Source organism: Rousettus aegyptiacus, unplaced genomic scaffold (genome assembly GCF_014176215.1).
Source record: "Rousettus aegyptiacus isolate mRouAeg1 unplaced genomic scaffold, mRouAeg1.p scaffold_m13_p_3, whole genome shotgun sequence".
Taxonomy (NCBI): Eukaryota; Metazoa; Chordata; class Mammalia; order Chiroptera; family Pteropodidae; genus Rousettus; species Rousettus aegyptiacus.
This window is the reverse complement of record NW_023416306.1, coordinates 51,983,326-52,001,246: the sequence shown is the minus strand read 5'-3', so window position 1 is coordinate 52,001,246 and position 17,921 is coordinate 51,983,326. Positions and strand designations below refer to the sequence as shown.

Below are 17,921 nucleotides of genomic sequence, written 5' to 3'. Positions count from 1 at the left end.
TGGAAGGGAGGTTGGGGGTGTTGAATGAAAAGGAAGAAGGGATTAAATTTGTAAGTACAAATTTGTAGTTACAACATAGTCATGGGTATGGATAGTGTAGCATAAGGAATATAATCAAGAATATCATAAAAACTGTAAGGTGTCAAATGGGTACTAGATTTATCGGGGTGATGGTTTCACAAGTTATATGTCTAATCACCATGTTGTACACCTTAAATGATTATAATATTGTATACCAACTGTAATTGAAAAAAATTGTAAATTATTTTAAAATCTTAAAAAAAAAAAAAAAGAATTTAGATGAGAGGTAAAGGAAGAAACTTCCCACCGGTCGACATTGCTTGGCACTTTAAAAGTGAGGAAAATGAGGCTTAAGACAAGTAACTTGTCTGATAATACAGCTAAAAAAAATTGAAAACCTTAATTTAAACATAGAAACTAGAAAGAGCATTCAACTTGCCTTTTTTTTCCGATGGTCAATTAATTTTATTTAAACAATATATACCCAAATGACTATAGAAAAAAATATAAATCAAAAGTTATGAAAGGAATGACATTCATCATTAAACCCTGAGACAGATTTTGACCTCCCAGTTAAATGAGTTTGAGAATGTTAATACAGACTGCTAATACAAAAATCCTGGCTGAATTTGAAATGGGACTGCCACAAAGTCCAGAGTTTGCCTTCCCATACAATTATATGGAACTGAGCCCCTTGATGATAACGCATTAAATACAATTAGTAAAACTTTACTTAATATAATTAAAATTCTGAAGGTTAGGTTTAACTTATCTAATTAAATCTAATATACTGGGAAAACATAGCTTACTTTATAAGTTGTCAAGGGCTTTTCAAATATATTGATTCTGAAGTTATTTCTTTTTCTATTTGTTTAATTGTTAAAGTCTGTTTTGAAAGAGATGTTTTGAGCCAAAATTCTAGGCTTGAGTAAGATCGACAAAAAAGTATAAAGTTTAATTTTACTTATATATAAAGCCGATCTAGTTCTAAAAGCAATTTATTTATTTTTATTTCAACAGAGTTTTTTAAGCCACATGATTTGGTTAGAGACTGGACTAATTGGGTCTAAGCTCAATAGAGAGAGAAAGTTAGGAAAGGAAAATACAACCCAAGCATGAGATAATGGAATCAGACTTGAGTGATGGCAGTTGAGATGCAGAGAGGTGAGAATACTACAGAAAGAGTTTGGAAGTTATAGGACTTGGTAGTAGGATGGGTATGAGGGAGGGGGAGAGTGAAAGCAGATTGTCAGCGGAAACACCCAGGTTGATGGTATGTGTAGTAAAATGGATCATGGTATGATATTGGAAGAGGATTTATTTTGAATTCTCTCTGTTTTAATCACGGTAAATGTGAGATACTTTTGTGACATGGAAATGGTGACACAAAGCTAGAATTGAATAAACTTACAGAGTTCAGAGGAGCATTCTGAGCTGAACATATGAATCTGTGAATATCTTGTATATAGGTAATAACTGATGGTTTGAGCTGGATGAGATCACCTAAGAAGAGAGCAGTGAAGACAGGCCCTTGGTCAAAGCCTTGAGGAATGCCACCAATTAATAGCTGGGTAGCAAATAATAAATCCTGCTGATGAAGTAACGTTAAAGCGATATAAGTAAAAAATAAAGATAATTTGATACAGAGAAAAGGCTGAGAATGTTTCATGGAGAGTCTTACAGACACTATGAGTTTCTCCTAAGGGATCAGCAAAGAAGGTCAGAAATTCTCCTTTTGATGTAACATTACTGAGGCTACTGAGGCCCCTGGCAAGGGCAGTGAGGTGGGCTGACAAAGCAGGAGCGAGGGCGTAGTCAGCCAGAAAATGAGTGGAAGGTGAATAAACAAAGAACAGCAAGAACACATAGCTCTTCTCAGAATTTGGGCAGCAGTGGGTAGGAAAGAGAGAACAATGACTGGAGTGAGATGTGGTTTGTTTTATCTTTTTAAATGGAAGCTATTTATGTAATGGACAGAATCTGATAGGGAAGGAGAAGTTGAGATAAATGAGAGAAAAGGGGTGTGGTATATGGTAAACTTCCTAAGAGTGAGATGATGTGAGCCAATTCAAGAAAGAGCAATTAACTCTAAAAAGTAGAGCCAGTCCTGCTGTGCCAAAAGGCAAGATTATTGTTGTGTACAGATATAAGTAGGCTTGTAGTTGGTAGATAGAAAATGAGAGAATTTTTGTCTGAACATTTTTTTCTCTGTGCATAAGAGATAAGGCCATCCTCTAATGGGGAGGTAGGGAGGTTCAACATTTGTGGCCACGGAAGAACATTAGAAAAAGTTATCATGTCAAATGGAAGAATTAGGTAACTGAAGAAGTTATGGTAGATTGCCAGGCAGTTTTGAAGGCTTATTTGAGCTTGCTGATCATGAATTTAAGGCATCATTGTGCCCTGTGCATTATTTCTCAAGTTGTATCCAGCCCTTTGGGTTCAGGCACAGAGAAAGGCAATCATAGGTTTTGGGCTAAGATAGAGTAGATGATGTTGGCTTTGGAAAGGAAGAGTGTACGGATGTGAGAGCCCTGTTGGTTTATGGGCTAGCCCTAGAAAAGAAACTCCAAACCTGACTCTGAGGTTCATGGATGGGGGAAGAGGAATGAATAAACAATCACCACTTGAAAACTCTACAAGGGAAGCAGTATCCTTGGGGTACAGCTACGTTTCAGGAAAGACAAACACATGGGTGTTTACAAAGCCATAGTTTCAGAGAACGGGGTTGAAATGTATGAACAGGGACCCAGGCAAGACTTTCTATAATATGGTGTTCCAAACTCCCAGCACCCCATTTTTTCAATGAGCAAGAGCTGCTTTGAAGCAGGATCCACTTTGACTTCTCTAGATGAACGCTTTAGAAATCGGTAGAAAGAGAAGGCTATGGATATCCAGCCATACTGTGAGTTTATTGCTGTGGGGGAGCCTGTTCAATTCTTATACCAACTGCAAGTAATATGAATACTTCGGGAGCGCTGCCGAAGAACAGCTTCTTTTTTCATGTACAAGAATGGCAACTCAGAGTATGAAAAAAGAAAGAAAGATTAAGAAAATTCATCAACTTAACCTTGATTTACAAGATTCTGAAAAAGGACAATGGGAGCTCTAAGACAATGTGCATTATCATTATTTTAGGCAAAGAGAACCAGTCCTGACTTTGTGCAATTGGTAGGGAGAAGCATGAGGTTCCCTGACAAGTGTGTTTATCAAGTACATCTGCAGTGTTATTTTGTACGCTCAGTTGCATCCCCTGTCACTCTTCTCCATGCTCATTTAACATGATGGACTTGTTTAGCAAATCCTTCAGGTGGTGGGAGGACAGGAAGAGGAGGAAGTTACTCTGGATCATAAAACAAAAATACTAGCCTCTCTCATACACTCTAACTCTTCCTTCTTCTCACCCTCCTTGATCATCATCATTATTTGTAAGAAAGAAAATAAATGGCTGAGCGATACGATCCTGTGAGTCTGTTGATTAGTTGCTCAGAGCACCATGGAGAGAGGGTTCTGGGATAGTCCTCTGGTTTGACTTGAATTTTTGATTAGAGAGAAAAAAATGTTTGTCAAGTTCTTTAACTAGCATCCCAGGGAATTTTACTTTCTTCTACTGAATAAGGTAGTTTGGATGCATTTCTCCCGTTTTGGTGGTCAGAACTAGCCAACAGCAGAATGTGGCATCTATTTTGTGCTGTGTGCCACACACTGTGTTAAACATTTTGTATTTATTTGTTGTATTTCTCCAAAATATCAGTCTGGTGTTATATGCCTTAAATTTTCAGAATATTTAGGGATGTTAAATGATCAGCCTAAGATCACACAGCACATTAGTGGCAGACCCTCAATTCTGGGCCAGATATATCTCCGGATGCCACATTCTTCACAACAACATTCTAGGGTAGCACTATTCAACAAATATAATGTGAGCCACATGTGAAATTTTTAAATTTTCTGGCTGCTACAGTAAAGCACAGAAAAAGATGAAATTAGTTTTAATCACATTTAACCCAATATATCCAGAATATTATCATTTAACATATGGTCACTATTAAAATTATTACTGAGGTATTTTACATTCATTTTTCATGGTAAGTATTTGAAATCCATTGTCTTTTATAATTAGAGCACATCTCAGTTTAGACTAGCCACATGCCTCGCACTCCACAGCCACAACTGTTACTGGTTACCATACCGGACAGTGTCACTCTAACTCTTTTTACTGTTAGAGTTCTTTATCACATAGGGTTTGCTGAGTTTATTATAGGTTTTGCTTTGAGATAAGTAGAAAGAGGCCTACTTGAGTGGACTATTTGTTTCTGTGATATAATGTAATATAAGGTTCTTAGTGCCCATGCCGTCGTCCCTTTCTCCTGTATGGCAGCCTTCTCTTTTAAAAAGAGAGAGAAAGTGTATGTGTGTGTGTATGTGTGTATGTGTATGTATTTTCAAAATAAATTTCCATGAAATTTATGCAGTCCTTAATAAGTAGTTTATGATACAGAGGAAATGAAACAACAGCTACAAAAATAAGTCAGACTGCTGCCAAGGTTAAGGTACACATAGAAGTCTGTCTCCTTACTATCTGGTTTTACTGGGGCAATGATTTAATCTTTCTAGATTTGTCTTTGTTTATTACCTGTTCTTATAGGATTTTTTATAGAGAAAAGTGAAATTACCTATTCAATATAATACCTGGGAAGTGGGAAGTGATCAGTCTGTTAGCCATGACTTTCATGCAAAGTCCTCACATAGTTACTAGCAAAAGTCCGTGTAAGCAGAGCCCCTAACCATGAACACAAGAGCAGGGTATACACTCTACAGGAGTTACAAAATAATTTTACAAATAAGCCATATCTCTTTTTGGACAGGTAACTTTATACATGGCTTAAATTTTAGTTGACCATTCCCAGTTGGAGAACCAGTTACTTTTGTCTCTTCCTACAAACATATTATATTGTGATCTATTTTGAAGGCCCTTGGATAGTGCTAGTCTCCAAATTTCTGGCACATTTACCTTTAGGTTTACAATTTGATGGGTAATAAGGAAGGGGAGTTCTTTTATATCTTTATATAATTGTTGTGAGATGATGAGTAATTTTTCTGCTTTTAAATTCTTATCCAAATAAGTATTTTAGGGGTACGTAAACAAAATTATCATCGTTATCATATAAGCATTGTATGAACTAAGAGTCATTTTTTTTATGCATTGCCCTTTAAGAAAATTCTTATAAATTGATATCATAGAAAATATTTGGTACAGCAGCTTATGCTGGTAGATTTCAATATACCAACCTCGTATGTGTCCAACACCAGGGTCCTGACAAACTGTTCCCGCTCTGTTTGTGATAGCTAATAAAGACCAGTCAGCCATGGTGATATGACCATATAAGATCTTTGAAGTCACGCATAAATGTCTACTCATGTTGTTTTTAAAATTGAACAAACAGGTGGTTGTCATTGATGGACAAGTCATTCCATCTCTGTAATTTGCCTTCAGTCTCAATCACTGGTCTGTGGAAGATTTAAGAATATATTCATTTTCTTTTCTCTCTGAACCAAACTCATTTTGTCTATCCATTCTTGTGCAGAGGTTACTACATAATAATTGTGCCTTTGAAGAAATCTCGTGGGAAATTTATCAAGCCATGGGAGAGTCCAGATGAAATGGAATTAGATGAGGTAACTATGTCATTGTTGGCTGTGTCTTTCATTAGCTATTTAATTTATTAAACACTCTCCTTCCTTCTAGAGAGACCTTTCAACATCCAGGCCAGGTGCTGACTTCTGCATGGCTGGCTGGTCAGATGGTTCAGTGCTAAGGACACGTTAACCTCTAGGGATCCCAACAAAGAACCTTTTACTTTAATGAAAAGATATTATGCAGATTAGCACGTGTTTGCCTTATTCTATATAACATAGGATTTCACAATCAAAAATGCATTTAACTGCAGGGGCAAACAAAAGAAATCACAAAATTTGAACCAAGGAAGAAATGTAGAACAAAAAATAAAGCAAATACTAAATCAATATGATTTTAATTTCTAAAATCTTACCACAACAGTAGGTGCACTTTAATTGATACTCTTTTTACAGAAAGAACTTTTTTTTTTAAAGCTAATACACAATATGGAGAATAAAGCCTAATTATTACATGCCTGTAGTTGATGAGAAAGTTATGATCAAAAGTGTTAAGCCAGATTCCCTGAGGACCACAGCAAGTTAATGGCTGGGGTTCACATTTTTGAAATACAGGAGCAACTTTGCTATTTTTACATGATGGTGGTTTGAACCAATTCAGAAGGCAAATAAAAAAGACCCCTACTGAGGTAAATGTGAGATTTTAACTTATTGGGTTTATTTACGACATAGGCCACATATTATAGCCCAATCTGTTATTTATAGGTATTTTCTCAAATCAGTGCAAACTGTACAAGGAAAAGCAGAAATTCCCTGACTGCATTACGGGGAAGTGATGTTTATTTCATAAATATTTGCTCCAAGAAGATGGCAATCTGTTGACTTCTCTTGGCGGACATATGTCATCTCTAGAAGTATGATTCATCACTCGCTTCATTGATCTGAGTTGAACTTGATCAAGTTGAGAATGGGAGATGAGTTCAAGGTTAAAACTGTGCTTTTGTGTCACTGTTTAGTGATTAGATGAGCATTGGAAGATTGTAAAATGGGACACCATTACAATAATATTGTCAAGTAATTTATGTTATAATTTTTTTTTCTTTTGATAATAAAGAAACAAAACCACTTTTCTGTGATGTTAGAGGAATAGTAATCCTTCATCTGAATGTGCCAAATGATTAGCCGGTCTGGAAATATTTTGAAACAAGTCATTTTTTTACTTGGAACTGACTGATCAGTTAATCCTGAGATATTCTTTATTGTTCTAGTCAGTTCCCAGCTGAATTACAGAATTCGGTTAGAATTGAATTTAAAATACAAAGGTAATTTGTAAAATCTATGAATCTTTCTACTTATTGAAAAGAAAAAAAGAATTAAGATCTGGCCAATAAAGACATCAAATACTTTTAAATAATAAACTTTCCTTAGAGCCATTTGGTGTTAAGTAATAGGAAGCTGATTCTCTTTTACAGTCAGATTTTAAACCTCCAAAATGCACAGCGATGCTAATGGATTAAAGTATAGAGCTATATGACATTGAACTTTCTTGCAATTAAATTCTATGGGTCTGTGCCACTGATTCTCATAATATAGGGTCATTTTAATCATCCTTCAAGTTGTGGTGCATTAATCTGTTTGAGAGTTTGATAAAGAACATTTATTAATTCAGAAATTTTGGGTCAGGATGGTTTGTTACCCACTTTTCTTACTGATATAATTGAGACCACTCTGTAGAATTAATGGTGGAAGAAATAAGATATGCATTGACTGGAAAATGAAAATTATTTCTGATAAAAAACCAAAGTCCTTGATATATCTTCTGGAATTACCTCTAATATATCTTGTAACTATTCTGAAAGGGAACAAATAGAAGTATGCTATGGCCTCACTTTATGCTTATTCATCCAGTTTCTGATCTCTACAGACAATTTTACGTTTGTTTTCTCGTTCGTTTTTTCTACTGTGGATAATAAAAGCATTGTAGGAATGTTACCTATAGCTTAGTACTGCCAGGCTTGACAAAGCAGTGTTCCTCTCTCAAATGTACTTGACCAAATGATTTTTATTTTTAGAAAGAACTATAATTCAAATTGTTAAAATCATATCATCGAAAAGAATGGTGGCCTACGGGGATTTCCACATGTATGCCTTACATCTAGGCCCATAAAAAAACAGAAAAAGGCTTTCTAAACAGAGTCAGTCTCAATATTATTGTCTGAGCTCATTTATCCTTTGTCTGGAGATAATTTCCATATAATAAATAAATTTATAGACCGGAGGAAACTCCAATTGTCAAAGCCCAACAGGACAGAGCAGACATTGACAGTCAAAACGGATTTTGGACAGAATGGCTCCTAAAATGTTAGTTATATCTAATTCGGGGTAGATCTTGTAATATATCATAAGCTTTTCATCACATTGTACTTCAAAAGATTGCTGTAAAGTAATGCTGTCATTTCTGGTTGTAACTTCAACATCCTGGCTAACTTCAGTGTCATCTGAGCATGTTTGACCCATTTAAAGTATAACACAGGAAGCGTCCTACAGAGATTAGAGCAACCTACAGGGGCAGAGTTGATGGTCCAGGTTTGACCTTAATGAATGGCCGCATTGGATCTAAGGAGCACCAAGGAACTCAAATATTTTTTTAAAGCACTTCCTCTAAATCTTCTAAAGAAGCCCTAGCAAAAGGTATTCATGGGGATGACAGTGATAGAGATGAATTATGACAGTTGCCTACATCTGAAATATGAATAAAATCAAGGTAGGGTTTGATCAGTGAAGTAGAAGAGGAGACACAGCCTCATAAACAACTGATGGTAAATGTTTCTGATTAACCAACTTCAAAAAACTGTTCAGCTCATCTGCAGTGCATTTGTCCTTCTCCAAGTAATGGCCCATCATTTACTGCATATTAACAATAACATTTGTAAAGACTTTTTAAGTATAATATTAAATATATGTTCTCATAATTTTTTAAAATAACATGTTAAAAGAATCCAAAAAAGGAAATATAAGTACACATTCATCTGTGTTAATGCAAGCAGATACACAAAAAAATATATATGTCTAGGAGAGGGGGAGGTAAACAGGGAGAAAAAAATTTAAATCATTTCTTAAATTAAAAAATAATTAATTAATTATAAAGTATATATGTCTAAATATAGACTGAATTAAAACAATTTAGATTAGCAATTTACCTTCATTGTTGCATTTGTTTCTTTGATATTATGCAACCATTATATAAATTAAAAATATGGTTAAAAAATTTCTTACATATAATTTCATTTTATTTTACCAACTGAATCTAATTATATATTGCTTCTTTCTATTATGCCTCAGTTTCCCCATTTATAAAATGGGGATAATAGTAACCTATCTTACTGGGTTATTATGAGGAGTAAATGAATGAATACATGTTTAAGCTCCTAAGAACAGTACCTAGTAAGCACTAATAAATATTAGCTCTTATTGTCATGATCATCATTATTATGAGTAAAACTGACTTTTATGGCAGAATTGAAAGACAATGCTAAGTTTCTGATTGCTTTATTAGATCCCACATGGTGCATAATTAATCGGCCTACCTGAATTTGTCATCAGATGATCCAAATTTTCTAAACAGCTGCTGCCCAATCTATTACAGTTTTCTTACAATAGCTTATATTTTTTATAATCATATAATTGTATCAATAAACTCAAATTTCACAAAAAAATTTAGAATATTATAAATGAATTATCTATATAACCATGGATTATCTATATAACCAAGAGAGTGTTTTTTGCATTTTCTTAGGTTACAGTTTTGAACTACCTGAGCATATTTATGATTCTCAGTGTAGGAGAGACTGTAGTATACCATCAAGTTCCTGGTATTTGTCATGTATATAAATCTGCAGCCATTATTATCACAGACGACTGGCCTTGATTATGCCAGGGTCTCATTCTATTAAAATACTTTGTTTTTTACTATATCATTTCCACTTATAAAAACAAAGTAGTAAGTAATTTTGCTATAAAGTTTTCATAAGTACCTTAATTAAGTAGCCAGGTTAAGCCAGAAATTGTTAAATGAATGACAATGTCTATTTAATATTGCCAATTAAAAATTGGTTGTTAGATTCTGTTCCTGCAGATTCGAGGGAATTTGCACCATACAAATATCTCATTATTAAATCTAACATAGCACTAGCTTCTCTAAGAAGTTAGTCATATTTGAGCATTTAGATGTCTTTATCTGGAGTTACTACTTGTTTAATAAATAACAATAAAGGCTTCATGGCTGGCTTTTGTGAATCAAGCTCACTTTTTGCCCAAGACAAGTTATAATGCCCTCTTGCCCTGTGAGAGGATTTCATTAGGGTGTACAGTGTTATGAGCTACCAGTAAAGGATCTAATTGTCCCGTGTTTGTAGCCTGGGCTTTAGATTAGCAGTCCAGTGTCCTATCTTAACAACAAAACAAGCATTTAAAAGAGAACTGAGATTTTAGTGATGCTGACATGCTACATGAAGTGTGGACAAATTGTTTTGGGTTTTTTCTACCCTTGAATTACTTTCTCCCATTAAACCATCATTACGTTGGGTTGTTTACATTTTTTTCTGTTTCCCACTTTTTTTTCTTAAGCTGCTTAAAGAAATATCTAGGAAACGCAGAAGCATCCGGTACGGGAGAGAAGTTGAATTAAAGCCATATATAGCTGCTCACTTTGATGTCCTTCCCACTGAGTTCACCCTGGGGGATGACAAACATTATGGTGGATTTACAAACAAGCAACTCCAAAGTGGTCAAGAATATGTCTTCTTTGTGTTAGCAGTGATGGAACATGCGGAGTCTGTAAGTTAATTGTGGTGGAATCTATTTTCTATGGCATTCTTATACATTTTCACCAGGATGTAGTTATTTGGGGATACATAGGTATACCCATTCTAATTATTTCTCATGAGCTATCATTAACTTAAAAGGTAGTAACAAGCTGCCTACTTTTTGAACACTACTGGGTAATCTGCTTGAGATCTCATTACAAACAAGGCTATGTTTCTAATAACAGGGGATTTAGGTGGACTTCTAAGTATATGAAGTACCAAATTATTAGGGCATGGTTTTCGAGACCTCTCCATGTGACACATATCAATAGGAGGTGATAGCCATCACTGCTCACAATCTTTTTCCTCAACCTTTTTAAACAATTATTCTCAAAAAAAGAAAAAGAAAACTTTTATAATACCTAATAGACATCAGCCTGTGTAGTTATGATAGGAATAGCTCTGCAGTTACACGTAGAATATTTCCATGTGTTTGAAAATATTGATTAAGGGTGATTGTATGTTATTCTCCTATAACTATCAGCGAGCCCACACTGCTCTCCACCTAGATTCACAGGGAAAGTCTGTCTAGGAAAAGGCAAGCACAGCCAGCTTCTTTAATCATAGCAATTTACTGGTGACTTTATCAGTGAAAAGCCAAGAAAGTTAGAAAATAATTCAATAAAACAGAGAATTCCTAAGGTACTCTAAATAATGAGTTGTCTTCTTTTATGTAATTCATCTTGCTCTTATGTCATTGTATGCTTCAGTTGCTTTGAATGTTAAAAAGAGAGAGGGAAAGGAATTATAGATGGGAAGCAGGGGCAGCTTTTGAAGTGGCAGTTCACATTAACATTTAATATACATATTCTAAACTGTATCTTCTAATAGATTAGGGCCTGAAACTGACAGATGTGGCAGCTGAGGAGAGCTAGTCACTTCCGTATGTTAGAAGCCCAAGATATGTCAAAGATTCCTCCATATCAAGTGTGAACATGTCCACTGGTGCTTCTCTACTAATGACTGATGGAATTCCCCTCTGGAAAGTCAAAACACAAAGGCAGCCTTTCTGCCTGGTTTACCTTTGTGTACAGAATGTCATTTGAAAACAAAGCAATGGGCTTTCTGGAATCTTAATGCAGAGATGTGCTTTTTCTCTCTAGTTGAAAGTTTTAAGGCAAAACATCAGGGAAATGAAATGTTATAAATCATTTTTTTTCTTTTCTTTAATGACTTTTAGATATTTGAAAGTAATTTTTTTTAAATAGCTCTAGAACATCTCGGAAGGGACATTTAGACCATTGAGGCAGGTCAGAGAATCCAGCATAGAAGAGAGATCTCATCAGATCATCAGGCTGATTATACCACTGTCAGAGACTCTGATTTCTGATAGCTCCCAAACCTTTCTGCTAATGTGTAAATGCCTCACCATTGATGAAGCATCTACCCCTTTCCTTAGTATGTCATCTCACTGTTTCATTAATTATGTAATTAGGATTTTTCCAAATATATTATCTGAATTGCCGCTTTTCTGCATCATTCTTGACATTGCTCTCAAAGCTGACAGTGTAGCCTTTATGTTTTATATGTTTTCAGGCCAGCATTCACTTTGTAGAAAAGATTTGTATCTAGTATAATGTTAGCAGAGATAGAGTCATTTCATAAGCCTCTTATTTTCATGAATGATTGTTAATAAAACAGCTAACCATTCCAAGGAAAGACTGATAATTTCCGTAGAGAAAATATCCCCCCTCACCAAAGATGCAATCCATTGCCTCATGTCAAGAATAACAGAGGACTGCTTTAGAATGATCAAAGTTTTGATCTTTTCCACTACCCCCACACACTAAACAAATTCTGACTTACAGGACTGGTGTGTCATTTTACAGTTTTGTTTTCTTTTCATTTTTCACATTCTGTTTCCCAATTTGTTTTGGAAATCCGTATGTGCTCTGGGAAAATCTCTGCTTAGATTTTTATCTTGGCTGACCAAGATCATTATCTCAAAGGCTCTTGGTCAAGAATTTCAAATCAGAGAGTTTTAGTTACTTTTGTCTGTGAGACAGTTTGAGTATGACCTACAAAATGGAGAGGGGAAAGTATAAACCAAAACAAACAAACTTACATAAAACTCATGTTTTTGGATACTTAGTTTTTTGCCAAGTTGTTTGTGTAAATCTTTATACTGTAAATATCTTTGTTTAGATGCTTCTGAGAAAGCTGGAAATATACTGAGTTATCTTTTTTGATGTATTGGAAAATCTAAAAGTCTAGTTAGTCTCTTTCCTGGGTACAGTGAGGAAAAAGGGAGGGAAAAATAGTATACAGGCATTTAGTGGGACATGTCTTCTCCAAATTAACTGCTGAGCTAATCACTCTTAAAATCAGAATATATGCCCTAATTTTTTTAATGCAGATTGAAAATTAAATATGTTTACTGATCTTAGGAAAATTAATATATTCTTTCATGCCTTGATAATGTCAGCCATTTGAAGAGATGAGCATTTTCTTCAACAAAGATTTGTTGGGAACTCACTAAGTACAAAGTTCTGGGCTAGCTGCATTAAGCATACAAACACAAATAATTTATAAATACCTACCTTCCAGAAATTTATAGCTTCATTAAATAAAATAAGGCAGAGGCACAAATTTAAAAAAAAAAATAGAATTTGATGGATGCCATTAAAAAAGGAATAAAGGACTACCTAAAATTTTACCTACATGTTGTAGAATAACTATTTCTAGTTAAAGAGAAGTAGCTTCAGTGGAGGCAGTATTTAAGTGGAGCCTTGGAGGTTAGTTGGATTTCAGGAGCCAAATGTTGTGGAACTTTTGAGAGGGTTAAAGAGAAAGGATATAACATCTGGGAAGTAGTAGCAACAAAAAGTTCATTGTGATGGAATATGTTATATGTGGTAAAGAACTTTAAAACAAAATTGTGAGGCTCTTAAGAACAATGCTAAGATGTCTAGATTTTATTTTGAAATCACCAGAGTGCCTCCTGAAGGATTAATAGCTATAGTTTAGGATAATAACTCTAGCAGCAGTTTAGACTATTAGAGGAAGGAAGAATCTATAGAGATGGTTTGAATGAGCATGAGTGAGGTCCTCAAGAAAAGTGGTACCCATGAGTCTAAAAAGAGGGAACATGGACTTGAGGGTCATTGGTTAGACAAAATCAGTAGTTTTTCATTTGTAGCTATTGAATGGATGAGAGAAATGAGCAAGTCAAAAGGAAAGTATATCTGGGAATCAGAAAAGCAACACATGCAATTTTTAATCTAGGGTACGTGTAAGAATAATTGGAAATGAAGGTCTGGGACTGAACAGAGTTTCTGAGTTTAGGAACATTAATGAGGATGTAATCTGCATAGGATTTGGTAGTTGAGGCTAGGAATGACCTTGCCAGATAAGGGAGAAGGAAAGAGACTAGGAGAAAACAAAACTTAAGAATGCTGAAACGGGATGGACATGGAGGCAATTAACTCAACAAGGCATGATCATTTGGCAAGATTAGGAGGAAACTAGTTGAGTACAGAATTAGAACCAGAGAAGGGCGTTTTAAAGAAGGCTTGATCAACTGTGGCAACTCTGGAAAAGATGTTTGGAAGGGTGAGGTCTGAATAATGACAGGTTTTGCAAATGAGAGGCTTGGACCAGTAGAGATGCTGGAGGGAGAAAAGATGAAGAGCAAGTGGTAGGACAGCTGGGCAGCCCATGGATGTGAATTGGTCTCTGTTGGAAGAGAAAAAGATAGGACTTTAAAAGGTGAGTAGACTCAAGAGAATACTAATCTGAAATAATTTAAAATAGGACAGAAGAAAATATACTATTATAAAAATAAAATTCATAGATACTCAGTTCATTCTTTCATCAAGTAGCTACATATTTTTTCCCAACTTTAATGAGGAAAAATTGACAAGTTTAATTCTATATTTTTAAAATATACAACATGATGATGTGATATATATTATAGAATGTTTACGAAGTTCAAGATAATTAGCATATCTATTATCTCAAATAGTTAACTCTTCTGTGTAGTGAAAATGCTTAAGATCTACTCTCAGCAACTCTCCAGTATATATTAACTATATAAGTATTAACTATACTCACCATGCTGTACATCAGATCCTCAAAACATTCTTTTGTTAACCGATGGTTTGTACTCTTTGACCTACATCTCCCCCTTCCCCTCCCTCCAGCCCCTGGCAATCACCATTCTATACTCTGTTTCTGTGAAATCAACTTTATCTTTAGATTCCACACATAAATGATACCCTACAATATTTGTCTTTCTTTGTCTGGCTTATTTCACTTAACATAATACCATCCAGATTATTCATGTTGCCTCAAATGGCAGGAATTCCTTCTTTTTTATTACTAAATAATATTTCATTGTGTCTGTGCGTGCATATGTGCGCGCGCGCGCGCGCGCACACACACACACACACACACACAAACCACACTTTGTCTATTTAGCCATCCAAGGACACTTATGTTGTTCCTATGTCTTAGTATTGTGAATAATACTGGAATGAACACCTGTGTGCAGATACCTCTTCAAGATATTGATTTCATTTCCTTTGGGTATATAGCCAGGAGTGGGATTGTTGGATCATATATGGTAGTTCTATTTTTAATGTTTTGAGGAACCAATATTACTGTTTTCTCTAATGGTTGTACCAATTTACATTCCCACCAACGCTATATAAGGGTTCCTTTTCTTCTGTATCAGTTATCTATTGGGAACAATCATTTTGACCTCTGTAACTATAATTAAAGTAAATGGAAACTGCTAAATTCTAAAAATTATATGTTCTAGAAAGCCATACATCACCAACTCCATGCGTCTTGCATCTATAATTTGAATAGTTGACTTTTCTTTTGAAGATATAGACTTTGTCCATTGTTTGGCCTCCATTTTCTAACTAATGTACAGTATCAAGGATATTTGCATAGTTTAATGTTTTATTAAATACTAGTATTTTGCCCTATAAATGTTTACTTTTTAAATTTGGCCTCCTTAACTGGATAGTATTGTTTTGAGGCCTGGAACTGTGTCATTTCTGTTGATGTTCACGTAATGTGGAACGCATTGACGCAATATAAATGTGACTGGTTAATTATTGGTACTTTATACTTCATAAAATCATTTAATATGCCACAGATAGATCCCAATGAAAAAGTACCTCTGGAGTGTTTTAAACCATCATAAGTGATTTTATTTTTATATATTTCACTCTATAAGGAAATTTAGATTGCAAAACCTCTTTACATTTTCCTCTTCCCTCCCTCCCTCCCTTTTCTTCCCTCTCTCCTCTCCTCCTTTCCCTCCTCCTCCTTTAATTTACTAACATATTTACTAACATTGTTTCACACATAGCATCGATCTCACTATGTCCTGAATCTTTGCTTCTTCTAATGCTAAAGATAACACACTAGAAAGACATTAGTTTATGACTAACATAGACTCTGTTTTTCCTCAGAAGATGTATGCAACCAGTCCCTACTCTGACCCTGTTGTGTCAATGGATCTGGATCCACAGCCAATCACAGATGAAGAAGAAGGCTTGATCTGGGTCGTAGGTCCTGTCCTCGCAGTGGTCTTTATCATCTGCATTGTCATTGCTATTCTTCTTTATAAAAGGTAGGTTTGCCCAATATTTCTGTTGAAATCTTGGGGGCGTCCTTCTTTTTGAAGACTCAGTAATCTTTCTGTGGTCATTATGTGGTTGATTTTAGTAGAAATACTTAAGTGTAGTCCCAATAATCACTGCAAAATGTTTTCATTTGAGTTAAAACAAAATGTGAAGACTGTATTATTTATAATCTCATGCAGTGTGTGCTATAGACTTCACTGCCTAGCATGTGTGGATCCTAACATCTGCCTCTGAGCTGTCGTATGCTTTATGAGCACTTTGTGTGACATTTTAAGACATTAGTCCATTTACAAGCAGATAATTCCATATAAGTTTGTATTTGATTGTTTTAGACAATTAATTGCTCAATTTCAGCATGGTTTTTTTGAAACACAAATTTGCACGTTTGTGTCCATTTCCTAAGTAATGTGAACATGTGCTGAGATTTTTTCCTGATGCTATTCTCAAAATTTAGCAATGTAGCTAAAATTTGAAGAATGAAGAAAGAAAACCAGGGAAGAAAGTAAATTTTTTCTTTTCCCACTTTTTTTTCTAACCCTATTCCACATCTTCAATCCTGAATTCTCATTTGTGTCCAATAAGCGATGTGAGACACCATTTTGCTTAAAAAAATTAAATAAATAAAATAACCTCAGTTTTTATACTAATAATTATCAATCTCACTAGTGTCTTTGACTACAATTAGCATGTAAATAATACACATCTATCCCATGTGTTTTGATCGTCCACTTTTTTAATCCTATTTCTTCCTCCACTACATATAAGCAAGATTTTTTTCCCGTAGGTCACTACTTAGTCAGTTGTAATGGAAAACATTAGTAATTCTTCTTCCCCTAAATCCTTTTTACTTAAAATTATATAATTATAATATTATAAATATATAAAATTTTAAATATTAACATATATAATATATTCCCTTAAATAGAGTGACTAAATTCTGAATTATCTCTTTACATCGATCTTTTTCATCTGATTCAAATTTTATTTCAAGAAACTTTAATCTGTGTTTCCATTTTCCTTTGTAGTGTGTCATCTTTCAGAATGCCCTTTGAAAATGATATCTTCTCTCAACTATAAAATAGCTTCTCTCTCCCTTTTTCTCCATTCTTCCCTCCCCCTTTCTCTCTCCTTTTCTCAGTTTTCCACCTCTCTCTCTCTCTCTCTCAATCTTGACCTTCAAAGTCAAATAAGAATGTCTTCATTTGATTCTTGCTTACATGCTTAATCTGATAATCTTATTTCCATGATTTCTTTTTCCTATCCATATAGCTCCTTTCATTGGATTTATATGAATTATTTCTACCTGTATTCCATTGTTAATTATGTCTTGAAATAGCCTTTATTTTTTTTTATATAACTTCTCCTGACTCAAAAAAATATCCTTCAAGACACTTCTCCTTCGAAAAACTTTTACTTATGAAGCTGCATTTCATATTATTCCAGTATGAAGAGAGGTTTAAGGGGGAAAAATTACAAATTAAAAAGAACTAATAATCATAATTTATTAAATTGCCTATCTTATTTTAGAGCTAGAAAGAATGAAAGAAATATCCCTCATTTTTTTTTCTGATCACTGCCATCACTTAATTATCCATGCCATAAAAGACCTAAAAAACATGCGATTGAAGGCCAGAATCTCCTCTTAGTTGATTATTTCAGTCTTCCCATCCCAATCCTCATCTTCTTGTGTATGGTAAGGAGCCCAGGCATATTTGATTGCCTCTGTCTTATGTAAGAGATAAGAGCAGGAAACGAGATAGCCACAACCCCAGAACGATAGCTGATCGTGTATGAACCC

At 34.7% G+C, this 17,921-nt stretch overlaps 1 protein-coding gene across 49 annotated transcripts in view; it reads left to right on the top strand.

Annotated features, from left to right (window-relative positions):
* The window catches only part of PTPRD (protein tyrosine phosphatase receptor type D), a 1,934,582-nt gene that overhangs the window by 1,796,690 nt on the left and 119,971 nt on the right, over positions 1-17,921 (top strand). For 43 of the 49 annotated variants that reach the window (XM_036238649.1, XM_036238671.1, XM_036238647.1 and 40 more), the window contains 3 exons: positions 5,610-5,700; positions 10,285-10,494; positions 15,950-16,110. In XM_036238649.1, the coding sequence (XP_036094542.1) occupies positions 5,610-5,700; positions 10,285-10,494; positions 15,950-16,110 (462 nt within the window). The remainder of the gene's footprint in view (positions 1-5,609; positions 5,701-10,284; positions 10,495-15,949; positions 16,111-17,921) is intronic. The other 6 variants (XM_036238646.1, XM_036238662.1, XM_036238686.1 and 3 more) reach the window with 1 other exon arrangement.